Raw genomic sequence first — 24,983 nt, forward strand, 5'->3', positions numbered from 1 at the left:
GTGCAACCTTAGATCCTCTCCTCCCTGGGCCTCTGATTCCTCCTCTTCCTGCCTCCCCTGCCTCCTGGGCATGTTGGGAGAACTCATGGCCTTGGTAGATGGCAGAGTACAGTGTGGGTGGGACTGTCCTCACAAGGCAAGGACAAGGCTACACTTGAGGAACACATGGTGTCTGGGGACAGCTCCAATGCACACCACATGCAGTTCCTACCACCAGGCTTGCTTAGATGGCTGCACATGTGGTGCTCGTATCTGACTGTCCCTGACCCGGATTTCTGCCTGTCTGCAGGCAGTTGTGTCTCCCACACCTGTTGCATGTCTCTGTGCGCCAGCCTTCCTATGTCCATCTACTCGTGCCACTCAGTCCTCTCACAGCCCTTTGCTTCCCTCCAGAGCCAATCCTGGTGTCCCTCCGGCCCGGCTCCCAGCTGCTGAGCCCCCGGACTTTGCCTCCCGAGAGACTCCTCTCCAGTGCTGGAGCCCCAGCTTCACCCCTGCCCTTGGACCCTACAGCAAAGCTGGCTGCAGAGGGCAGCTGGAGGCCCTGTTCCCTGCTGGAGGAGAAGGTGCCAAGGTGGGCAGTGGAGCACAGGCTGGAGGAGAAGAAGTCCTGGATCACCAACGGCTTCGATGTTTTTGAATGCCCCCCACCAAAGACAGAGAATGAGGTAAGGGAGGGGGTGGGCCTGCTAGCAGTGGGCAGGGGAGGGAATCAGCACTGCCTGCCCCTCAGGGCAAGGGCCCAGAAGGAAAGAGGAAAATGCTGGCTGAGAAGTACAGCCCGATGTGTGACCTGACTTAGTCCTTAATTCATTTTGTTAATTCAGTCAACAAACGGGCAGTGAGCACCGTCAGTATGCCAGAATGGTGAATATACACACAGAAAATGCAAAGGGTTTGACCTGGTGAGCATTGAAGTCTCTTCCAGTGCTGATGTTCTGGGATTTTCTGGTTTCAGAGTGAAGTTCTGTTAAGTGCCTTATTGTATGCCAGGCCCTGGGGTAGACATTTTTGATATAGCATGTGATGGATTCTCACAGGCCACAGCCCTGGAAGTCAATGTTGAGGAGAGAAAAACAGAAGGACAGGTGTCTGGCAGAGGGACTCTGATCACAGTTCTACTAAGTATTCACTAGGAGGCCTCAGACCTGGGGGTCCCATGGCGCTAAGCTTCAGTTTGCACATGTGAAGTGGAGGTGCATCACTGCCACCCTCATAGGGCTGTTGCAAGCATCCAGGAGATAATGAAAGCCCTCGGGGAGTGCCCAGCCTCTCACAGCTGTTCTCTACAGCAGCAACAATTTTGACAGTGATGAGGTTTTCTGACCCCAATTCCCAGAGCAGGGCTGGCAAACCTTGCTGCAGCTGGCTGTTTGTTACTATTGAAAGCTCTAAAAGGTTGGCCATCACTGTCCTAAAGAAAGAAATTAAAGGTCAAAGAGGGCAAGGAACTCACTACCCACAGTCATATTGTTTAGTGGTGGTAAAAACACCAGTTTCCAGGCTACAAGACCAAATATCCTTCCTTCTCATCCCTCAGAAGCCAAAGAGGCAAAATATGTCTAAAACTTCATATTTTTGTTTTTTGGGGGTTTTTTTTGGTACCGGCGATCGAACTCGGGTCCTTCCACTTGCGAGGCAGGCGGCGGAACCACTGAGCTAAATCCCCGGCCCTAAAACTTCATATTTTTGAATTTCCCTTACTGAGTGAAATAGAGATTTTTGTAAAAAGATCTGTGCATGGATTGCCTCCTTGTTGATTTAATCACCTCTGCCTTTGTGAGTCAAAAAGAGGTAGTTTTTTAGCCTTTCTGCTGGTGCCCTGCCCCTGCACCCTAGGCCACCCAAGTGACCTTGCCCTCTGACCTCTGCCTTCCCAGCTGCTGCAGATGTTCTATCGGCAACAGGAGGAGATCCGAAGGCTCCGGGAGCTGCTGACCCAGCGAGAGGTCGAGGCCAAGCAGCTGGAACTGGAGATCAAGAACTTGCAGATGGATTCTGGGAAGTTCTAGGCAAGGCCTCTGCCATCCCCGCCCTCAGGGACACCACTGGCTTTGTGGGGAGGTCCAGAACCAAGCCTCAAGTCCCCCGAAAACAACCACTATTTCTATATTTTTTACCAGAAAACAAAACTCTCAGTTGCTGAAAGAGATTCCAGTGGGACGTGGTGCCGTTCTCTATTTGCCTTCTTGCGACAGCAGTTTCTGCACTGACTCTGTTTTTAGATGATACTTTGCCTTTTGTTGAATTCTGTCTCTCAGTGTCCACAACTTCTGAAGAGGAAAGAACACTGTAGAAAGCTCAAGCTGGAAGGATCTGGGAGGTCTGCTGCCTGTGATGTTCAAACTGCGCCCTACAGAATGGAAGGAAGACTTAGGCAGGAGCCCAATCCGACAGATGGCACCTTCTGTCTGTTTCATGTGTGGCCTGCTATGGAATATAGAATTCTGCCATTTACACCAATTTTTAGAAGTTTGAAATCTGGCCCAGCTCCCTCATTTTACAGATGGGGAAACTGAAGCCCAAAGAAGGAAAGTGAGGTTTGTCTCACGGCACGGCTGGACTGAGATCCTGGTCTCCTGGCCTGTCTTTCTGCCGTTTCCGGCCTGATGCAGTTCTCGGCCCCCTGAGCAGGAATCCCCTGGTTCTGTTCTGGGCTATGCCATTACTTACTTGGTGACCATTTACAAAATCCTTCTCTCTCAGGTCCCAGGTTCTCCATCTGAACAGGAGGGACCTGGAAGGACCCTCCCCCGACAGGTCTGCCCCCAGAGACTTTGACCTTGATCCCACATGTGGGGTAATGACCTCAGAAACTCACACACTGGCAAAGAGACTGAGGGTTAGGGTTAACCTGAAGGAATGCGTTAAGGTTCGTTCCCAATTCTACAGCACAGGCAGGAGGTCAGAACCACTGTCCCCAGCCAGAATCAGCCAGATGTGAGGAGACACTGGCCCCGTGTGGAGGCACAGGCCTTAGAGCTGAGTCTGTGGACTGTTGTCTCCATAGCCTGCCTGCTCCGGGAAGATGTGGACAGGTTTCAGCCCAGGTTAACAAAAGAGGCTCCAGGAGGTCTGGAGCCCTAGGGCTGGATCCTGGCAGAGTGCTGTGGTCACCCGCCAGTGAGGGCTTCTGGAGACAGGGAACACACTAGGTGAGGAAGTAGCACCAGATGGCCCTGAAACTCCCTTCTGGCCTGGAAGTTTTTGTGTCCTTCCTTTCTTGCTTTTGTCTTGTTTTGTTTTGTTTTTCTGATACTGGGTATTGTACCCAAGGCTTTGCACTGAGCTCCATCTCCATCCCTTTTTAAATTTTTTACTTTGAGACAGAGTCACTAAGTGACACAAAGTCACTAAGCTGCCTGAGCTGGGCTTGAACTTGTGACCCTCCTGCCTCAGCCACCCGTGCAGCTGGGGTTACAGGTGCGTGCCACCACGCCTAGCTGCATGCCTCCTTTCTGAATCTCTGTCCTGAGCCCTACTCTAAGGCTCTTACTTTCTCATGGTCAGTTCAGCAGCCCAGCTAGAAACTAAGAATAATAAGAAGCAAAATCTGCCCCTCCTTAGTCAGAAGGCGTAGGCAATAAGTTTTCCCCGTCCCATGGGGTAACTCTGGAGCTCAGATGGGACTGCAAAAGACATAGCCTAGGACGTTTCAATCCATGCTGTATGTTGAATGCCCTTGAGAGCATTCAGGAGAGAGAGACACCAGGCCCCATTCTATGTCCACTGAGGCTGTCTCTAGAGCCTGGGCCTCTGACTTCATAAGCTGCCCTGGTGGTTCTGTAAAACAGTGAGGACAGAGAGACCTGGACCAGTCCCTGAGCCCTATCTTCAATCTTTACTGAAGAGAACAATGAATACCAGACAAGAACTGGGGCTCAAATATGGTTCCCAAAGTGTGCTCCCCCCAGCTATGGCTGATGGCCTTTGCCTGTCTGCAAACACCATGTTCTTTGTTTTATTCTCCATTTCCCCAAAGCAACAGCCAGGCTTGCCTTACTTTGCTTAGAACAAAAGGCCAAGTCCCAGGCATTATCAGGGAAGCACAGCTGGGGTTACCTCGCCCGCTTTCTCTTTGCCAGCACTTCACAGTTTACAAAGCCCTCCCACCTCCACTCACTGGCACATGCTCCTACGCAGGTCAGGCAGGCGTTACAGTCCAGTGGTCAGAAGGGAAGACCTGGCCTCAGAGAAGTGAAGGAACCTCATGCCCAAGCCACTGGCTGCCCAGCTAGGGGCACAAGGTGGGAGGGGTGTTTGAGTCGGAGAGCTTCCAGCATCCCTTCAAAAGCTGCCACCCTGGGGAACCTGGACCTCACACTTGGAAACAGGACGAGGGCTTCGAACAAAGTTGTTTTCTGTCTTTTTTTTTTTTTTAACACCTAGAGTAAATTATTTAAATTATTTCACAGCAAGGGAGAGGGATAGGTAATTTTTATCAGATATTTTTTAAGCTATCTTTTTTTTAAATTATATTTTTGTTTTTGTTCTTGAGCTGATGGAGTGGACCGTGCCTAGCAAATAGGTAGTGCCTGCAGCTCATCTCCTTACTGTACCCCTTACTCCGGGAGCCCCCTTTCTGTTGACTCAGGAACTCTCCACTGGAGATGAGCCTCAGCTAGTGTCCACCATTGCTCTACAGTGATTGCACTTCCTGAGACAAGAGTTGAGACTGTATCATAGATGGAAACAGGAAGTCAGGAATGGAGCAATGCTTTTCATATGAAACCGTGCCTGAAACAGTTCGAATGATTGTTTTAATGTTTCTGAAATTCCTTGTACCTTTGTAAAAAATAAAGAAATAAAAGTGAAAATAGATATGGAATTGTGCAATGGAAAGAATGTAACAAAACAATAAACATCTGGATAGAAATGTAACAAAAGGAACTTTGCATTTCTTTATTTGTTCCACAAATACCAATTAAGTGACCACCTACTGTTTGGGCCAGACACTCGGCTGAGAAACAGGACAGGCAAGGTCCTAACCATCACCACCACCACCTGCTGCCCCAGGACTAGGACAGGCCAGACTGCTCTGGGAGAATTGGGGAAGGCACCCTAGAGGAGGTGACAGCCAGGCCAAAACCCCAAAAGAGGTAAATGAAAGTAGGCAGGGCAGAGGGCATTTGGGGAGCACAAGAGTGTTCTAGGGAAAAGCGCTTGTCGTTCACTCTGGAAATGAGCAAAGGGCAGGGTCCAAGGGTTGTTAAGAGCCCAAGACCTCGTAAATTTTAGCCTGCGGGCAACTGGAGTTTCCCAGGGATTCCTCACAACTGTGGGAGAGGGCACAGGATAAGGGAAAGTGTGGAGTGTAGCTAAGGCCACCCCAACCGCGGTCCCATCCCCACCTAGCTGCAGTTTGCTGAGTTACTGGACTAGTGTCACTGAGTGTCACTTTCTTCCAATTAGCCCATTAGGAGTGAGTCCCTGTTTCTCGGCGCACACTTTCAGTCTGGGGCGGACACGAGGAGCACCCTGCTGGGGAGAGCTCGCGCCAAGGTCGTCCCAGCGCTGGGCGGGACCCCGTGGCAGGCGGGCCTGAGCCCTGCCCCGCCCCCGACCCAGTTTCGATTCCGAGGAGCCCCGCCCCCACGCGCTGCGGGAGCCGGGAGCGTGGAGCCAATGGCCGGCGCGGCCACGCAGAGCAGGACCCCCGGGGGGCCAGGCCCCGCCGAGCCGGAGGAGACGTGCAGCTGGCGCTGCTCCGAACACGGGGGTCGCCCGGTGGAGCTCTTCTGTCGCCGCTGCGGCCGCTGCGTGTGCGCGCTCTGCCCGGTGCTGGGCGGGCATCGCGGCCACCCGGTGGCCCTGGCGCGGGATGAGGCGGCGCGAGTGCAGGTGGGAACCGTGCAGGCTCAGGGCGCAGGGCGTGTCTGGGTCCAACCATCGTTAGGACCTGGAAACCCGAAGGTGGCCCAGCAGTCATTTAGGTGGTTGGTAGACCTAAGAAGAGGAGACTGTGGCCCAGGGGAGCCAAAGCCACCGGTTAAGCTTCGGAAGAGATGGGTTTGGGGACGAGACCTGGGAGCCAGGCAAGTACCCAGATGTCCTTGACCTCACCCACCATGGCAGGTCCACCGCAGCTGGAAATCTCTCTTTCAGTTAACAGGGATGCCCCCCACCCAGAAAGCCAACAGACATGGCCTTGGGTTACTCCACCTCCTGGAGTTCACAGAAGGCCGTGATCTGAGGACTGTCCCCTGTTGGCTTGGGAGCAGCCTCAGTGGCCCCTTCTCCTCCCTGGGCAGCCCGCTTGGCCTCCACGGAGCTGCACCCTTTCCAGAGCCTGACAGCCCTGTGCCAGCTGTTGTTAGTATTGCAGTCACGTTATGGATAACAAAAACAAGGCTCTGGAATTAGAGGCAGGCCTTGAACCCAGGACCCCACCAGCAGGAATCCTTCCCACAGAGCTGGTTCTCATCTTGGTCCCCTTATTCTACCAAAATCCTGATGGTGGACAGGGGCCAGGTTCTCTGCATTCTGCCTCTAGCACTGTGGCTCTGATCTAATCCCCCCTCTCTGGCTTCTTTTTTTTTTTTTTTTTTTTTTGAGACAGAGTCTCCTTAGGTATTTCAGGCTGGTCTTGAACTCACTATGTAGGCCCAGGCTAGCAATCCTGCCTCAGCCTCCAGTGCTGGGATTACAGGCATGTGCCACCACACATGGCTCTCTGGCTTCTTAAAGGCTGGGCTAGGAAGGCCCTCCTGTCTCTGCAGACACTGACTCTACTGGTTCCAGTGAGCTCTGCCCACGATGACTGTTTCTCTGCAGGAAAGCAACCTTAGAACGCTAAGGGAAATTGGGCCTATGGGGGGCAGCCTGGCTGGTGGAGGCGCAAGACTTGCCCTTTCCCTCCAAGAATCTTCCTTTTAGCTGTAATAATGGGGGCGGGGCACAGTGTGATAAGTATTGTCACTGGGGAGCCAAGGCAATGATGAGTGACAGAGAAGATGTGAAAACTAGGGGCAGAAAGCCTGAAAAGACTTCCTGGGAAAGGTGCCATTGGAAATGGCCTTGAAGGATGAATCGGGTCCCAAGACAGAAGTGGCACCAGTGGCTGGAGCACATAGACCAGGAGCTTAGAGGTATCCTTGAGCCATGATGGACAGGAGCTGGCTTAAAAATCACAGTGGGCAAGGCCATGCTCCTGGAAGTTGAGACCAAGGCTCACATTTGGGTTGATTGTGTTTCTGCCCCAGCTCACCTCCTGCCTAGAATAGACCCGCACACAGTAGCAAATGCCTGGTGGATGTTTAAATGATGAAAAGACATGAGTTGATCAGATGTTTGCCAAGCACCATGTGCACATCTCAATAGTCTCTACAGCAGCCCTGTTTACAGCAGAGGAAACTGAAGTCTGGAGAGGAAATGGAGGTTTCATGAAGAGCTGTGACTCAAACCTAGACCTCTTCTCACTCTGGGCTTGTGCTGGGAGCAGCTTGCCTGGGGCTTCCAGCTCTCCTCTTGAAGTTGGCAGCCCCTGGTAAATCCACTTGATTCTGAAAACACTTCCATGTCTCTCCCCAACCCTGTCCCATCCCTGTAGGGGCCGGTAGTCAGGCCCAGAGGCTGAGTGTAAGGCCAGCTGTAAGGAAGGCTCAGATGGAGTATGGTCCCATGGGAGGGAGAGGGGGACCCAGACCAGACCTTTAAAAAAGAATAGCAGTGTTAGGAAGGTGGGAGGGATGCAGAGACTAGAGGAATAACCAGTGCAGGATCAGAGGACCCTGAGTCTCAGCTCAGATGAGGGCTGCTGACCCAGAGGTTGATGCTCACATTTTTCCTAACCTCCTCTTGTTTAGAAACTCATCCAAGAATGTCTCGAGCATTTGGCGACCAAGAAGCAGCAGCACGTTGGCAACATAACCCAGATAGAAGTTGTCACCGAGAAGCTCAAGGCAAGTGGAGTTTCCTCTGTGCTCCAACGCAGATGTCCACATGCCCACCCCCAACACAGGTGTCCCCAGTGTGGAGCCTCAGAGAGGCACTCAAGGTTGGGGGGGCCTGGGGCTTCTATCATTCAGGGGCCTCTTTGAGAAAAAGTGCACAAAATTACAAATTTCAGTGCAAGACCATGAAGGGGGCATGCAAGTGAGAGACCCGAGGCTCCTGCTCTGTCTGCCCTGTGGAGAAGCAGTCTTTGCCCAGCACCCCAGCCCCACCCTACTGCCTCACAAAGTGAGGAAGAAGAACTGCCTTTTCTCCCACTGTGTTCCCACCAAGGCCCTAAATTGCATCAGCTGCTACTCAGTCTTGGAGGAGCTAATCCTTCAGCCCTCAAGTCCCAAGTTGCTATAAACAAAGCAAAATACAGCTTTGTGGCATGCAAATAGCTCTGAAGTTTTCCCAGCCATGAAGGAAATTAAATAGGCATAAATATATCACATATTTTCTTCAGGCTTCTACTTTCATATAATGTTTATTTAAATGGATTCTTTTGGGAGTTTTGCTGGAAGTTGGGGCTGACATTTTTGTGAGTCACCATTTTGAGGAGGTCACTGCATCTTTCAGGGGCTTCTGTGGGGACTCTGGTGGGCCTCTTTCCCTCTTGCCCCCAGCTGCTTCCTCCCAGAAGTGAGGGCTGGCATGGGATGTCCCCTAAGGTCTGCCCTACTCAACCCATGAATAACCCACACAAGGCAGGTAGGAAGACTGGCGGGAAAAGCTGGCACTAGGTCTCCCCATGACCATCCTGAGGCCAGGAGACTACTGCATGCTGAGGCTCAGGCCAGGCCATGGACCTGTTTCCCTCATTTACCTGACATCCCTTATCTGTGAGGTAGCTACATGCCCTGATATGCTGAGGACCTTGGTTTGAACCTGTGGCCTCAGGTTAATTATTAATAGTGTCTCACATGTTGTCAAGAGCAAGACTCTGGGCTCAGGAAGATAAATCAGTCCAAAAGGACTTGGCAAGTGAAAGCTGGCAAGTTGGAAAGTGCCTCCTTCCCAGGGATGGAAGAGATACTCAGGCTCTTCAGCTTGAAGAACGAACAGTAGAAGCACAGGACCACATCTACAGATATCTGACAGATATGGTTTGGGGATCCCCAGGGGGAGAATTAGGCCCAATATGGAGGGCCTAAGAGAAGGGCTGAGCAGGTTTCAGCAACTTTTTAACTTTTTACTTTGAAATAACTATAGATTCACAGAAAATTGCAAAGATAATATAGAGATGCTTTGAGTACCTTCACCTCATTTCCCTCAAGGTTACATCTTAACTATATATAGTACAGTGTTAAAAAAAAGGAAATTGGCAGTATCTTTGTGTGTGTAGAATTATATAACCACTGGTTTCACATTTTAAATTTATTTTTATAATTTTATATTTAATAGTTTACTTTTACCTGGGTGTGGTGATACGTGCTTGTAATCTCAGCTACTTGGGAGACTGAGGCAGGAGGATCAAAAGTTCTGAGGCCAGCCAGGGCAACTCAGTAAGACCCAATTTCAAAATAAAATAAAAAGGGCTGAGAATATAATTCAGTGGTCGAGCACTTGTCTAGCATGCACAGGGCCTTGGGTTCCATCCTCAGTACTGCAAAATAATTAACTAATTAATTAACTGATATATATTATTTATATCAGTTGGCCATAGTTGTCTGGGGCTATTTCTGAGTTCTTTATTCTGTGTGTCTGTTTCTCTACCAATATTACATAATTACAATTACTGTAGATGATAATAGGCCTTAAAATAACTGATGCCTCCACTTTATTCTTCTTTTTATTTTCTCTCTCTCACTTTTTTTTTTTGACAATATTGGGGATTGAACTCAGGACCTTTGCACTGAGAGACATCATCAACCCTTTTTTTGAGGCAAAGTCTTACTGAATTGTTCAGGTAGGGCAGAATGTACAGTCCTCCTGCCTTAACCTCCCAGAGTGCTGGGATTACAAGTGTATGCCACCATATCCAGCTTTTCCCAAAATTATTTTAGCTCTTCTAGTTTCTTTGCCTTTCCATTTCAATTTTAGGATAATCTTGTGTATATCTACAAGAAAAAGATTCTGTTGGAATTTTGATAGGAATTGTGTTAACTTTGTGTGTCAGTTTGGGGAGAGTTACCATCTTCACTATGTTGAGTCTTCCATCCATGAACATGGTATGCCTCTTTATTTACATCTTTGTTTTCTTTCATTGGTATTTGTAGTTTTCACCATATAAATTTTTTTTCTTTTGGGGGGGGGGGCACCAGGGATTGAACTTGGGACCTTGTGCTTCTGTGGCACATGCCAGAACCACTGAGCTAAATCCCCGGCCCTCATCATGTAAATCTTATACAAGTTTTGTTAGACTTACATTCAAGCGTTCCTCATGAGGTAAAAGAAAATTGGAACTGGTGGTCATCATTTTAAAGCTGAGAAGTATTTATATAAAAATTTGGGCTTAGAAAGGTAGGAAGATGTTGCCATCCTTTGTCTACATCCTCTGGTCTCAGCCTCCCAGGTGCTGGGATTACAGGCTTGTGCCACTACACCCAGCCCAGACCTGTTTTTATATTAATTTTGCAGTTCCAGGAATTCATGCTTGAAGTTTATGTGATGACTGCCTGTTTGTTTGTTTATTTGTTTTGCTGATCATTCTCTTTTCAACTAGATGACTCTAGATACATGACCAGATTCCTTGCCTTTTCCCTGGGCCAGTGGGCAGACTTTTTCTGGTCCTTAGCTCACAAATGGAGCAGTTCTTTATGACTGTGGCTTCGTACAGGTCATCCCCTTCCCTCTCCCAGCTGGAATTGGCCCAAGGGCCCTGAGCTCCACCAGAGTGGCCAAATGCATTGAGGTGTGGCTCTTACCTACACACAGCTCCAACTCCAACCTTGCCAAGATCACATGACTTCCACCTCAGCTCCTGTCCCCACAACTGACACTGGGTGTCAATGTCATGTCAGCTCCTTCTCCTTCTCCTTTTTTTTTGGTACTGGGGATTGAACCCAGGGCCTTTTACATTCGAGGCAAGCACTCTACCACTGAGCTACACCTCCAACCCTTCTCCCTTATTCGGCAAAACTGCATGTCACTTTGTATATGTTGTTTGTTTGCTTTAAATATTAAAACATTTATCTGTTATTAAAATATTATTTGTCAACGTCAATATATTTTTTCTTTTTTTGATATGGGGTCTCACTATGTTGCCCAGCCTGGCCTTGAACGCCTGAGCTCAAGCAGTCCTCTTGCCTCAGCCTCCTGATTAGCTGGGACTACAGATGTGCACCACCATGACCTGCCTAGGTCTCCTCATATATCTAAGGGCTTTTCAATTCTGACAGCTTGTGCACATTCTAGGTCTCTAACTATGGCTAGATTCAACAGACAGTAACAATTTCTTGTCACTTTGATTCATTTCCTGCAGGAACCACTCCTGGAAATGCCGCGTTCACAATAGGCACAGACCTGTATAATAACCTAGGTGCTGCTAGGCCACCTTGCTGAACTTGCCACCTGCTCCATACTTACTTTCATGGAGTCTGTACTTGGGAAAAGGCCATGTGCATGGGAACTAATCTATAAAACAGCTTTGTAAACAGGTTGATAAAGTCTGTACATGGTTCAATGTCTCTTGTGCAGAAGCCAGTGAGGAGACCTAACCAACCACACCTTTCCAAAGGCCAGTGAAGATGGACTTGGTCATTAATCCCCAGCCAATACCCATTAAATAATTCCCTCTTATGTCCTCGTTAGCAGGCTATCTACTTCCATAGGGTGGCTCTTAAGGGGCCAACACACCCAGGTGCAGGGAAAACCCAACACTTGCCTGCGGCCTGGACTTGGTAGTTAGACTGAGGTTAGATGACTTACAAAGGAACTTTCTAAATCTTCCACATATTCTGCAATGATCTTTGGATGTTTTTATAAGTGAAAAAAGGGGATATGTTTGTATATACATATGTGTATATACATATAGATATTTATTTATATACGTTGAGATTGGTTACTGTCTGTTGAATCCAGGCCTAGTTAGGGATGTAGAACGTGCACAGGTTGCAGAGCTGAAAGGCCCTTAGATATAGGAGGCTTCTGGGCCTGGCTTGGTGGTGCACACCTGTAGTCCCAGCTACTCTGCAGCTTGCTCCTTCTCACAGGTGCCTCACAGAGCTTTCCATGCCAGCACACTCCTCCCCGTTTCGAGTTTTTTGTTTGTTTATTTGTTTTTTGGTACCAGGGATTGAACTTGGGACCTTGCGCTTGTGAGGCAGGCAGTGGCACCACTGAGCTAAATCCCTGGCCCCTGAAATTGTTTTAGGGTGCTAAAATATACATAACATAAATTAGCTAATTTTTAACCCTTTTTAAGTTCATTCAGGGGCATTAATTATTTTTACAATGGTGTACAATCATCACCATGACCTGTTTCTAGGACTTTTTTATTACCCCAAAGAGAGACTCTGAAACCACTGAGCACTCATACCCTATTCCCCTTCCCCAGCCCCTAGTCACCTCTACCTCACTTTCTGTCTCCACCAATTTGCCTGTCCTAAATATTTTGTTTAAGTGCAAACATACGTTATTTCTCCTCCTGTGTCTAACTCATTTCACTTAGGATAATGCTTTCAAGGTTCATTCATGTTGTAGCATGTGTCAGAACAGTGCATGCTTTTTGTTATAAATTTTTTTTTTGAGGCAGGGTCTCACTGTGCAGTTGAGGCTGGCCTCGAACTCACTGTGTAGCCCAAACTGGCCTCAAACTCACAGTGATCCTTCTGCCCCATTCTCCTGAGTACTGGGACTACAGGGTTGCACCACCACACCTGGCATAAATTATTTCACTATATGAATGTAGCATAATTTATAAAACTAATACACATGCATGTCTCATATTGAAAAGTATGCCTAACTGGCCTCTATTCTGTATGTATAAATCCCATAGTGACAATTTTGGTACACAAATCTTGCTGCAGCCCAGGATTTAGCTCAGTGGTGCCGTGCCTGCCTCATAAGCGCAAGGTCCTGAGTTCGATCCCCGGGACCAGAAAAGAAAAAAAAACAAATCTTGATGGACATGTGAATGTTTTTTCTAAGACCAGTTCCTATATGAGGAAATAACATCTTTATGAAAGTAATGAATCTTCCTAGTCAGGAATGTTGTTTTTACTTTATGTAGTCAGAGATTTTTTTGTCTTTAAGTATAATTTATACTTTTCTTTATCTAGGTCATTCACATTTTTGTTTGTTTGTTTGTTTGTTTGGTACCAGGGATCGAACTTGGGACCTTGCGCTTGCTAGGCAGGTACCGGAACCACTGAGCTAAATTCCCAGCCGTCATTCACATTTTTGTTAGATTTAGTTTTAGATATTTTGCTATTCCCTTCCTTATTTTAAAAAGAATCTGTGTTTGTCTGTGTATTTTCCGGTCAGCGTTGGCCAGTACTTCAAAAAGCTCTGGTTTTTACAAATTGACCTTGTGTCTGACTGACCACCTTGCTGAACTTGCTTTGTAGATGTTATCATCTTTTTCATATCGATTATCCTGTGTTCCTTGTCGGAAAACTCAGCACCTGAACTGGTTTTCTTTTTAGGCTCATGCAGAGTCAAGTAAAGCCTGGCTGAAGGAGAAATTCACTGAACTCAGATTACTCCTTGATGAAGAGGAAGTGTTGGCCAAAAAATTCGTTGATAAAAACATGCAACTTGCTCTCCAGGGATACAGGGAGCAAGCTGAGTCTTGCGAGAAGCAAGTTGATGTCATGAATGAGCTCTCCAGCAGAATCTGGAGTATCGGCCAGGAGCCCAACCCCATCCAGCTGCTGCAGGTAATGCTGGGGTTTTTGTTCCTGCAGCTGCCACCTGCCATCACCACACCCCATTGTGGTTGTCGTGGCACTGAACACAATGTTTGCACAACAAGTAAATGCACAGATATTTGCCTTATCAGCTCATAGACTTTCTCTCCCCCATACAAGTGGCCGGAGAGTATACATAGCTAGGAAAATAATGTGCATCTTGTGCTAATTAAATAACTTAATAGCCACCATTTTCAAAGGCTTCTGAGCTGCCCATTTTAAGTATCTTAGCTGTGATAGTCACTAGAGCTCTGTGAAGTAGATATTCTCACCCCATTTTATGCATTAGAACTTAGGGTTCAGGTTCCTGAAGACTCACCAGGCTCACACAGCTGGAAGGTGGCAGAGCTGAGATCAGAATGTGGGTCTGTCTGACTCCTAATCCCACAAGGCACCTTGCCTGGCCCTCTGCTTATAGAGTCTTAAATGATACACACACACCCCTCTCCTGAAAAAAGAGTCTCACATCGTAACACCCAGTTTCGAGGCTTTGACATCTCTTTCTTTTTACTCTCTGTGGCAAAGCTCCTGATTTTAATCAGTCATCATCCCTTCCTTCTATTTGTTCATTCATGGAGTCATCAAATACACACTGAACCCAGCCCCTGCTGGAAATGAACTCAGAGTGAGATGGGGAGACACAGTTAGAGTTATTTATAATATAGCTCAAGCAAACTAGCAAAAGTATATACAACAAATACCTAACTCTCTATAGGAAGAGAGGTGTGGGGAGACTTTTAGGAGGCACTGTGGAGCTGGGTATGAAGATGAGTAGGTATGTACGGAGGGACACGGCAGAGAGGATGTCACAGGCAGGAAGAAACTATGGACATGTGAGCGCTTGACAGCCTGGAGAACTGACTGGGGTCAGCCTGCCTAGAGGAAGGTCAGGTGTAGGTGGGGGAGGTATTGGGAAATGGCACTGTGTCAGGAGATCAGGGTCAGTTCATGCAGGGCCTTATACACCAAGCCATAAGGTTAGACTCTGTCCTGTAAAATGGTGGGAGCCAGAGGAATGTGCTGAATGGGGGAATGAAAGCATCGATATAGTCAAGTCACTGCTGAGGAAAGGTCATAGTGGTGACAGGGCAAGGGTTGCTCCCTAAAAGCTGGACAGAAGGCTGGACCGGGGAGACCACATGGTTCGAGAGTGATGGCAGTGGCCTGGACCTGGGTGGGGGCAGCAGGGAAGGTGTGAAACAGGAAGATTCAGACATACAGTAGGAACGGAGATCGGAGCTGGGGGGTGAGAAGGCAAAATCCAAGATGGTGCTTGAGTTTCTGGTTTGTGTGATGGGAGCTGTTCTCTTTATCTGGAAAGGCGAGAGGCAGATGTGCTTGGTATCATTCACTCATTTATTCCACCATACATATATTGAGAACCTACTCTGTGTCAGACCCCAGGCCAGATGGTGGAGTTTGGGGTTACCATGTGGTGGCATTTTCCTCTGTTGGCCTCCAGTCTCACTCCATCTACTCATATGTCCCCTGGGCCAGCCTCTCACCTTTATGGGTACAAAGCAGGCTGGGAAAGTGAGTTTCCTGGGGTTGGCTTAGTGAAGCCCCACTACTCTATATGGAAGGAGCTGCTCTGGGCCAACTGGAGCTGACCACAGGAGAGGGGCATGGTGGGCCTGGCTGGATGGCATGGCCCTGTCCACAGGCCCCCAGGCGCACTGACCCTGTGTCCCCCACACAGGCATACACAGCCATTGAGCTGGAGATGCAGCGGCACATGAGCCTCCCAGAGCTGAGCCACCCTGTGCCCCAGTCCTTTGAGCCTGTGAAGAGCTTCTTCAAGGACTTCACAGAAGCCATGCAGAGCATGTTACAGACACCACTGGACATTCGCCTGAAGGAAAGTGAGTGGCCATGCAACCACCTTTGGATCCTTACCTCCCCTAGTGCCCTGTAGCCCAGAGGCAGCTGCAGAGGTCCCACCCACAGTCGTATCTCTCACCCCTGGCTGAGTGATCAAGGGCTCCTAGGCCTGGTACTCCAGCCACCCTTATGACATCTGATCTTACCCTTCCTGAGACCATGTCTTGCCTGCTTCTCCAGCCAAATGGCCCTGCTTCTGACCAGACCATTCCTAGATCCTGACATACCTCACCTTGCCAGCTCCTGCTCCTCTTCTTCCTCTGCCTGGACCCAGTCCACTATCCCAGCCAGGCAGTCTGGCACCACTGGTTCTGCCCACCCCTCCCCGGCCACCTCCCTCCCGCCTAGGGTATGGGTGAGATGAACATAAGGGTCTCTCTTTGCCCCTTGTAAATGGCTGAAGGGCAGGAACCACACTGGGTCAAGTGCCGGGTACTCACAGGGCTTGCACAAAGCAGGTTCTCAGAACTCTTTCTCCTTAGCTCGGCAGGGTGGCTCATACCTATAATCCCAACACTCAGAGGCTGAGGCAGGATGATTGCCACAAATTTGAGGCCAGCTTGGGCTACATAATGAACTCAAGGCCAGCCTGAACTACATAGCCCCTGTCTCAAAAAACCCAAAACAGAAATCTCTGCTCCTTGATTCCTTCATTTGTTCACCTCTGCTGTGATGATTCACTCAGAACACTGATTGAGCCCCTGTTGTGTGCCAGGTATGAAACAAAGCCCCCGCTGAGGGGCAGACAGCAGACTCGTGTATGTCAGGTGAGAGAAGCTGCTGTGAAGTAAAATAAAGCAGGGCAAGAAGAACAGATAGTGACGATGAGGAGGAACTGTTTCATCCAGGGCAGCTGGCCAGGCCTCTCTGAGAAGCTGCATTCTGCGGGCTCTGCAGGTCCGAGGGCCGGAGAGCACAGTGGTCACATGCACGGGTGTGGAGCCAGAATGACACCATGGGCAACAAAACCAACTTTTCTAGGCCCCTGTTTCCATGTGTGTATAGTGCAGGAACTTCCGGAGCTTCCTCTTGGGAGTTGTAAAGAGTAAATGAGTTCTTGTATATAAGGGCCCAGGCATACTCAGCACCATATGCTAGCTGCTATCACTGTTGCTGTTTCCTCTGGGCAAATGTGCTCCAGGGAGAGAGTAAAGCCAAGTGCATGTCCTGAGGCCAGGTGAGAGTGAGCATGGTGTGCAGAAAGAACAGCAAAGAGGAGTGGATATGGAGTAGAGGAGGTAGAGGAGGGGACAGAGATATCAAGGGCCCCAAGGGTTTGGTCTTGAGCAACTGGAAGAAAAAAAGTGTCATTTTCCGCAATGGAAAAGTTAGGATGGGAGGAAAGGACAGTATGGGCCTGTTGGATGTGAGGAGCTTACCTTCCCGTGTGGTGATCTCACTCAGGCAGTAGGAGTGATGATTCTAGAGGTGTGGGGAGAGGCCTCTGGCTGGAAGTGCTCTCCCACATTTCCTCCCCAGACCCTGGTGATAAGTGATGGGGGTTGGGAAGGGGGAGCTTCAGAACCTGGCCAGGGAGATGACAAACTCCAACCCAAGCAACTGGGAAAGAAACCACATGGGCAAGGCCCAGGGGAGGGTTCCAGGTAGAGGGACAGCAAGTGCCCAGGGCCCCCAGCTCCCAAGGAGCCCTCTTGTTGGATGATCACCCATCATTTTCTCTTCCTGAGAACTGGCCCCTTCTGAGGACTCAGCTCTGACTTCTCTGGCCTCTTCCTCCTGGAATCTGCGCTTGGCCCACAGGCTGCCTCCCACCCAAGTGTTTGATCCTGGGCTTCTCCTCCTCTCTAGGGCTGGAACACTGCCAGCCACTGCCAGGTTGCTTGTTGTCCTGCAGCTTTCTGTTGCTGTAGATTTACATTTCCTACTTAAATTTGCATGGGATGCCTAGGAAGAGAGTATGCAAATGTTCAGTTTTATAGTATGTTTTATGTGTGTTGCTTGCACAAGCTCCAGGCATTCATTTCTCCCAATTCCCCACAGACTTGAAATGCCAGCTGTCCGGCTCCTCTAGCACCAAGCCAGGTACCTTGCTGAAAATAAGTCCCTCACCAGAGAGATCGCTCCTCTTAAAATGTAAGACCCTGGGAGAGGTACAGAGGGAGGGAGGCAGAGGCAGGGGCAGAGGTAGAGGTAGGGGCAGGGGCAGGGGCAGGCCCTGGAAATGGTAGCCCCTCCCCCTTTCCTGTTAATAGAGCCAATGCCTTTTTGGGGTTTTTAAGAAATGTTTGAGGCTGCATGTTTTGGCCTAAACCTGTAATCCCAGCATTCTCAAAGGCTGAGGCAGAAGGATCCAGTTCGAGGCCAGCCTGGAGTACCTAGAGGCCCTGTCAAAAATCATACAAACAAAACACAAGTTCTGGGCATGCCTATAGTCTCAGCATCAAAGGAGGCTAAGGAAGGAAGACTGCAAATTCAAGTTTGAGGATCGTCTGGGCAATTTAGCAAGACCTTTTCTCAGAAAATAAAAAAGGCTAGGGATGTAGCTCAGAAGGTGATCCTCCGGACTATAAAAATCCTTTTTTTTTTTTTTTTTAAGTCTGAGTCTTTTGTTTTTTGGTTTTTTTGAGACAGGGTCTTGCTTTGTAGTGCACGCTGGCCTTGAGCTTACTATGTAGCCCAGGCTAACTTCAAACTCATTGTGATTCTTCTGCCTCAGCTTCCCAAGTACCAGGATTATAGGCATGCACCACTATGCCCGGTTTAGTCTTAGTCTTTTAATAATACATGTTCACGTAGAAAAATTAGATAACAAAAGAAAAAAATTACTCATAATCTCCATACTTTACTATCTTTTTGGTATTCAAACTCATCAGAATCCTCCTGCCTCAGCCTCATGAGTGCTGGGATTCCAGGCATGTACTACCACATTCGGCAGTTTATTATTATTATTTGTTTCTTTAGCTCCTTTTTTGCATAGCTAATATACATATAATGACATACTTAAGGCATCTTTTTCCAAACAAGGTATCATATTATACATAGTTTTATTATCTGTGTTTTCATTTACTGATGTATTGTGAACATTTTTGTTCCTTAAAAAATTATAGAGGTGAAGCTGGGTGTGGTGGCGCATGCCTGTAATCCCAGCACTTGGGAGACTAAGGGAAAAGGATTACTTTGAGTTCGAGGCCAGCCTGAGCTTCATCATGAGTTCAAGGCCAGCCTGAACTACATACTGAGAGCCTGTCTCAAAAAAAAAAAAAATGTATATAGACCTAAAAGTGTAGAGAATAGCCAAGGCTATCTTAGAGACAGACAAAATAGAAAGTTCCTCCATGGGTGGTACATGTCTCCAGTCCCTGCTACGCCAGAGGCTGAGGTAGTAGGATCCCAAGTTCAAGGATAGGCTGAGAAATTTGGTGAGACTTAGTCTCAACATAAACTTTTTTAGAGGACTGGTGGTAGAGTGATTGCCTAGCATGCTTGAGGCCTTGGGTTCAATCTCCAATATCACAAATACACACACAATTGCTAAAACAACAAAAATTCTTTAAAGACTTCAACAAAATTAAGAATTTCTCTTCATTAGCACTCGGGAGTGAAAAATCAAGCCTTAAAGTAGGAAAATATATTTGCATTAGAAACATATTCAACAAAAGACTCATATCAAATTTGTCAAGAATTTCTACAAATCCATAAATAAAGGGCAGGTAGTTGATTTTTTAAAATAGGCAAAAGATTTAAGCCAGTGTTTCATGAAAGATATTTAAATGGCCAGTAAAAACATAAAAAAGTTGAATAATATTAGTCATCAGTGAAATATAAATTAAAACTTCAATGAGACAGCCTACAGTCCCTACAGAATGGCTAAAATTTCAAAAGCTATAAACATCAAGGGCTAACAAATAGGTGAATAGCAAAAATTTCCCTTACATTACTGGTGGAGATGTAAGCAGTTTGGAAAACTGTTAATCATTTTCTACTAAAGCTAAACATCCACCCCGTGTGGTGGCAGACAGCCTCTAATTCCAGCATTCAGGGAGGCTGGGACAGGAGGATCACAAGTTTGAGCCTAGCCTTGGCAATTTAGCAACATGAGACCCTGTCTTAAAAATAAAAAAATTAAAACAGGGTTAGGGATGTAGCTCAGTGAGAAGGCCTTGGGTTCAATCCCCAGTGTCTACATAAATAAAAGTGAATATTCACATATAGTATGATCCAGACTTTTAAAAAAAAACAAATTTTGTGTCTACATACTTGGTATAATGCAAAGAGAAGTGTTAAAGGGGATTTAAATTACTACAACTTTTCTTGAGGACAATTCAGCAATATCTGTCAAAGGCATTAGAAACACACATTGACCCACTGACCTAGTAATTCTTTCTTTTAGGACTCTATATCCTAAAAAAGGCTGATCCTAAAGAGTAATCAAGTCCATAAAAGTGTAATCATATTTTTTTGTTTTCAAAAAGTTTTTAAAGCCGAATTTTTTTAAAAAGAGGATTAAATTATAATGTATCCATACATCAAAATCTTATTGTCACCACTAAAATGTTCATGTAAGAGTGTATGTATGTGCTAAAATGTTCATGAATATATCAATGAATTTTAAAAAGCAGATTATTTGAGATTGTATGGTATACCAGTATTAAGAAAAACTAAAGCAGCAAGTGCGGGGGGGGGGGGCGGTTTGGAAGGACAGACCCCAGTGTTAATAGTAATAGGATTCATATTATTTGGTTTACTTGGGATTTTTTGAGACAGAGCCTCCTATGTAGCTCAGGCTGGCCTCCAACTGGGGAATCCTCCTACCTCGGCCTCTCGAGTGGATAGGATTATTTTTTAATGAATTTTTAAAGAAATTGGCAGTAAGTTTCATGGCACAAAATTCAAATAGTACACAAGGTGTACAGTAAGATTTTCTGTCATTCGTCTGTCCACAAGCCACCTCCCCCGAGACAGTCGGGGCTAAAAGTGGGTTTAGTGACTCCAGGTGGGCCCTCCCCTAAGATACCGCGCTCCTGGGACCTTCCGGAGAGAGCGGGGACGGGGAGGAACTGTGGGCGGGGAGTGGGCGGGGCCAGCACCGCTCCGCCCACCGGACATGGCTCTGTCCCCTCCGCAGACGCGCGCACGCCGACGCTGGATCCTGACACGATGCACGCGCGCCTGCGCCTCTCTGCCGACCGCCTGACCTTGCGCTGTGGCCTCGTGGGCAGCCTGGGGCCGACGCCCGCTCTACGCTTCGACAAGCTTTGGCAGGTGCTGGGTCGAGACTGCTTCGCCGCCGGCCGCCACTACTGGGAGGTGGACGTGCAGGAGGCGGGCTGCGGCTGGTGGGTGGGCGCTGCCTACCCTTCCCTGCGGCGCCGCGGGGCCACGGCTGCCGCCCGCCTGGGCTGCAACCGCCAGTCCTGGTGCCTCAAGCGCTATGACCTTGAGTACTGGGCCTTCCACGACTGCCAGCGCAGCCGCCTGCGGCCCCGGGGCGACCCGGACCGCCTCGGGGTCTTCCTGGACTACGAGGCCGGCGTCCTTGCCTTCTACGACGTGAGGGACGGTATGCGCCACCTGCACACCTTCCACGACTCCTTCCAGGAGCCATTGTACCCGGCCCTGCGGCTCTGGGAAGGGACCATCAGCATCCCCCGGCTGCCCTAGGGCCCCAGGCGTGACCACCTTCGCCCGCTCAGTGTCCCCCGAGTCCCCCGGCCTAGTTGCAGAGGTGTCATAGAGGCTTCTGCTGTTGCCCTCTCCTCGGTTCTCCCCCACCACTGTCATTGACTCTACACTGCTTTTAGAGCAGGTCTATGAAAGTGGGGCACCCACAGATACCCTGAGCATCCTGAATTGTCCAAACGCATTGTCCTCAGTCTGGGGACCTCCTCTGGCACCTAGTAGGCACACGGTAGGTAGGAAGGCGAGAACTGGCTAGTGGTTTAGGGCTCAGAGAAGCCTGAAGCCCAGGTCTGTCCCACCCCCTCCCCCAGGCAAGTGCCTACCTTGACCCTTTTCCCTGTCCTTTGAGCGTGACTTTCAACCTGGGAGATTTGACTGTTTTTCTGGGGGACGTGGGTTGGGAATCAGCAGTTGAGTATTGCTAAGCAATCACTGGGTTCAGTCTCAGGAGAGAAAAAAGAGCTACCTTTGGGCATTGAGCAGCTCCAGATAGCCTCATGCTCCTCAGACCCCTCAAACCCAGATGTTGCCAAGGAAATCCAGAAAGCCCAGTTTCTGGAATGACATGACAGAAAAAGCCAAAATGACAGGACCTCACAGAGAGGCCTCCTCTAGCTGGGAAAGATGGCCTCTTTCCAGGACCTGTGCCTCAGGTGTGAAGGTTCAGCGTCAGTTTCCTGGATGGCTGTGAAGTTACACTGTTAAAGCATCTTCTCAAGTGTATAATGGAGGGTGAGGAACATGAAAGGCCACCCCTCCTTATGGTTTAAACAGACTCAGTACATTTGTTTGAACCATATAAAACTGAGTTTCCAATAGCTTTTGGCTTTAAAATGGCACTTTAATATGGGTTAAGTAGAATATAAGGTGTAAGTAAGTGTAAGTAGAATATAAGGAACTAAAGTGCCTTTAGTTCTGACCAAATAATTTAAAACTCTGACTGGGTAGATGTGAAGGGACTATGCTTCAGGATCTCAGTAATAGAAAAATTAATTACTGGGCATGGCCCAGAGCTGAATTCTGATGGAGAGAGATGTGTACTTGACTCCACATTTTCATCGATCCCTGAAAAGCAAAATCTTTTTTACCAGACCCTGAGCTGCAGAAGCCGAGCCATAGCAGCTCTTAACGGGATGTCGTTGCTGTCACACATAGCCTTACTAAACTCATTGGTCCATGGGCCGGGGATGTGGCTCAGTGGCACTGTGCCTGCCTGGCAAGCGCAAGGTCCTGAGTTTGATCCCCGGTGCAACAAAAAGAAAGTAAAGTCATCGGTCCTTACGTTGTCCCTGAGAGGCAGAAATTTTCCCATTCTGTGCATGATGAAATGGAGACAGATGTGTCACTTTCCCAAGGTCATACAGCTGGGATTGGAGTGAAGGGTCCAGGGTGGATGTAAATGTTATTCTGTGGGACCTGATTCCACCATTGGATTACTTTTTTTGGCCTCTGAGATGAAAACATACACCTGAGGAGACTTGTTTTGAGAAGTCTAGGATTCACATAGCAGGAACAGAGCTGAACTATAAAGCAGGAAAACTGCTCCGGGCCAAGGCCTGTGCTAGCCAGAAAACTGCATTTAGTTCAGTATTCAGCCGTAGGACCACAGGTAGCCACTGTTTACTTCTTGTAGCCTCATAGTAAAATGGGGACAATGACTCTTAACTTCTAGTGCTGTGAGGAAAAGTTATGAACTTGCCTTAAAATCTGTGGTGCTCTATCCTGCTGGGATTTATAACACCCCAGCAGTGTTCTGTGTATCATCATGGTGCTGAGGCATCTGAGGTGCCCAGCCACCATGTGGCAGTAGTGGGAGTCTCCATACTCTTAGCACAGGAGCATGTCTTCTTCAGGGAGATGTTCATAAGGGTATCACTCATGTACTTTCTTCTTTTCCAGAGTCGAATTGTAGAAATTTGCATACACACACAGTGGATTGCTTGCAGATTTGTGTTTTCCCTGTGGTGCTGGGGATGACACCCAGGGCCTTGCACGTGCCAAGCAAGTGCTCTACCACTGAGGCACATCCCCAGTCCTGGCAGATATTTTTAAATGACAGCAATTTTCTAATATGTGGTTTGTTTTAATAAAACATGAATATTGTGCCTTGTAACTGTTTTTCATTGGGAATGCATGTTATTTTGATCAAGTACATAGCACCCAGGCCTGGACAGGCCCTCGTTCACCTGTCATCTCCTCCTTAACTTCCTTGTGATGGGCACCTGGTCTCTGACAACATCTCCAGCAGTGAGGAGTGCATGAATTCTAAAGCTAACAATTCCTGATTTCGTGGAAACAAACTCTTTTGACTCCCAGCTATACCTACCCAAGATAGTATTATGTAACTTGTAGCATCTTTGAAGTCATCCTTTAGAACCACTGAAGCCATTTGTGGTCAGTAACCAGTTTTTTGAGATTTCGGGAGCCCTCCCTTCTCTGTGGTATCATCTCCCTTCTGCAGTTCTGCTTTTGTCAGTGTCACCAGCCTAGTGGGGCCACTGCCTCACAGAGGGCACACAAGGATGGTGCTGCAAAGCCCAGGCCTGGTTGGGCAGAGGTGTCCTGAAGCCTGCTCAAGACAGCAAGCTGCAATCGTGTTACAGTGATACATACAGACCCATGTTTATGGAAACTTAGCTAAATCTTGGAAGCAGCCTACATGTCCATCAACAGATGAATGGACAAAGAAAATGTGCTATTTACACACAAGAAATGCCATAAAGAAAGATAAATTTGAGTCATCTGTAGGAAAATGGATGCACCTTGAGACCATAATGTTAAGTGGAATCAGACACAAGCTTCAATATCACATTGTTTCTCTTACATGAGAAACTCAAAATATAAAGTGCAAAATATAAGATAATAGGAAATAGGGAGATCTTTTGCAAGTGGGAACTGAGGGTGGGGGAGGGGAAAGAAAGGGGAGGAAAAAAGCCCATGTACCAACTCCCTACAAGGAATGTAATTATTATGTACTATAAATGAACTAATAAAATAAAAATTGGGAAAAGAGTAAGTATAAATTTAAAAACAAGCTGCATACAGTGGGGAGAGCATGAGAACAGAGGGACAGGTCTCAGTCTGCCATGTCCTTAGAAACCATGGCTCCCCAGTGCCCATAGAACAAAGCCGACCGTGGCAGGCCTTTAAGCCCTTCCTTCCTTCCTCCCCATGTGCCACTCCTACCAACACTACTTGCTAGTGCCTGTGCACACTCTGGGGATCCCAGGCCTGTGCACATGGTCCTCAGTCACTGCTCAACCTGCAAGTCTAAACTAGAGTGCCACAGCCCTCTCCCATCCTCCTCTCTTGGTTGCCATGATTCTGTTACCGCCTTGGCAGTTCACACATGTGGGGCACTGTCTGTGGAGGTGCTAGGAACGCTCACATGGGACCAGCTGCTTCCTCACTCTGGGCCCAGTACTGGGCCCCCTGCCTGGAGATACTCAGGGATCCTTTTGGACCTGAGCTTCCCAACAGGAATGGGCTGGAGGTGTGCCCCTTGGTTCAGCCTGGTGAAGCATGAGATCCCTTTAACTCGGCTGCTACTGGCTACAAGCAGCCCCATAATTTGTAATGCTTAACCTTGACTGTCAAGCTGATTGGATTAGGAGATCCCAGGAGAGGTGACTGGCTTGTAAGGGTGCTAACCTCATCAATGGGTTAACGCAGTGG

The 24,983-nt window shown here is 48.1% G+C and overlaps 2 protein-coding genes and 1 non-coding gene across 12 annotated transcripts in view; 2 read left to right on the forward strand and 1 right to left on the reverse strand.

The window, feature by feature from the left end:
• The window catches only part of Coro2a (coronin 2A), a 69,318-nt gene extending 64,432 nt beyond the window's left edge, over nt 1–4,886 (forward strand). For 2 of the 3 annotated variants that reach the window (XM_004864949.4, XM_021244519.2), the window contains exons 11-12: nt 394–668; nt 1,881–4,886. In XM_004864949.4, coding sequence (XP_004865006.1) covers nt 394–668; nt 1,881–2,012 — 407 coding nt within the window. In that variant the 3' untranslated portion in view covers nt 2,013–4,886. The remainder of the gene's footprint in view (nt 1–393; nt 669–1,880) is intronic. The other variant, XM_087183626.1, reaches the window with a different exon arrangement.
• A 684-nt stretch (nt 4,887–5,570) lies between these two features.
• On the forward strand, nt 5,571–24,324 carry Trim14 (tripartite motif containing 14). Of its 8 annotated transcripts, none has more exons than XM_021244545.2 (7): nt 5,572–5,841; nt 7,806–7,901; nt 13,647–13,757; nt 15,487–15,649; nt 17,670–17,762; nt 20,755–21,189; nt 23,208–24,324. In XM_021244545.2, exons 1-7 carry the CDS (start codon nt 5,626–5,628, stop codon nt 23,393–23,395), a joined length of 1,302 nt encoding a protein of 433 aa, XP_021100204.2. In that variant the 5' UTR covers nt 5,572–5,625; the 3' UTR covers nt 23,396–24,324. The 8 variants fall into 8 exon arrangements, with proteins under 8 accessions (XP_087039753.1, XP_021100204.2, XP_087039754.1 ...); XM_021244544.2 differs by having other exon boundaries at nt 5,575–5,841; nt 13,524–13,757; XM_021244546.2 differs by lacking the exon at nt 5,572–5,841 and adding an exon at nt 5,848–6,035 and having other exon boundaries at nt 13,524–13,757.
• Nucleotides 10,920–10,993, reverse strand: Trnas-cga (transfer RNA serine (anticodon CGA)). Its single transcript has one exon. It is a non-coding gene; the product is annotated as a tRNA-Ser (tRNA).
• Nucleotides 24,325–24,983: the final 659 nt, after the last annotated feature.

The sequence above is a fragment of the Heterocephalus glaber genome, unplaced genomic scaffold (assembly GCF_053883595.1).
Source record: "Heterocephalus glaber isolate CG9 unplaced genomic scaffold, H.glaber_assembly_v1.0 deba00001481, whole genome shotgun sequence".
NCBI lineage: Eukaryota > Metazoa > Chordata > Mammalia > Rodentia > Bathyergidae > Heterocephalus > Heterocephalus glaber.

What these genes read in the sequence shown, in the direction of transcription:
- Trim14 (XM_021244544.2), top strand. Translation starts at nt 5,626, where the DNA reads ATGGCCGGCGCGGCCACGCAGAGCAGGACCCCCGGGGGGCCAGGCCCC. An exon ending in TTGTCACCGAGAAGCTCAAG is followed by an intron (nt 7,902 to 13,523) that starts GCAAGTGGAGTT and finishes TTTTCTTTTTAG; the next exon opens with GCTCATGCAGAGTCAAGTAA. An exon ending in GAGATCGCTCCTCTTAAAAT is followed by an intron (nt 17,763 to 20,754) that starts GTAAGACCCTGG and finishes TCCCCTCCGCAG; the next exon opens with ACGCGCGCACGCCGACGCTG.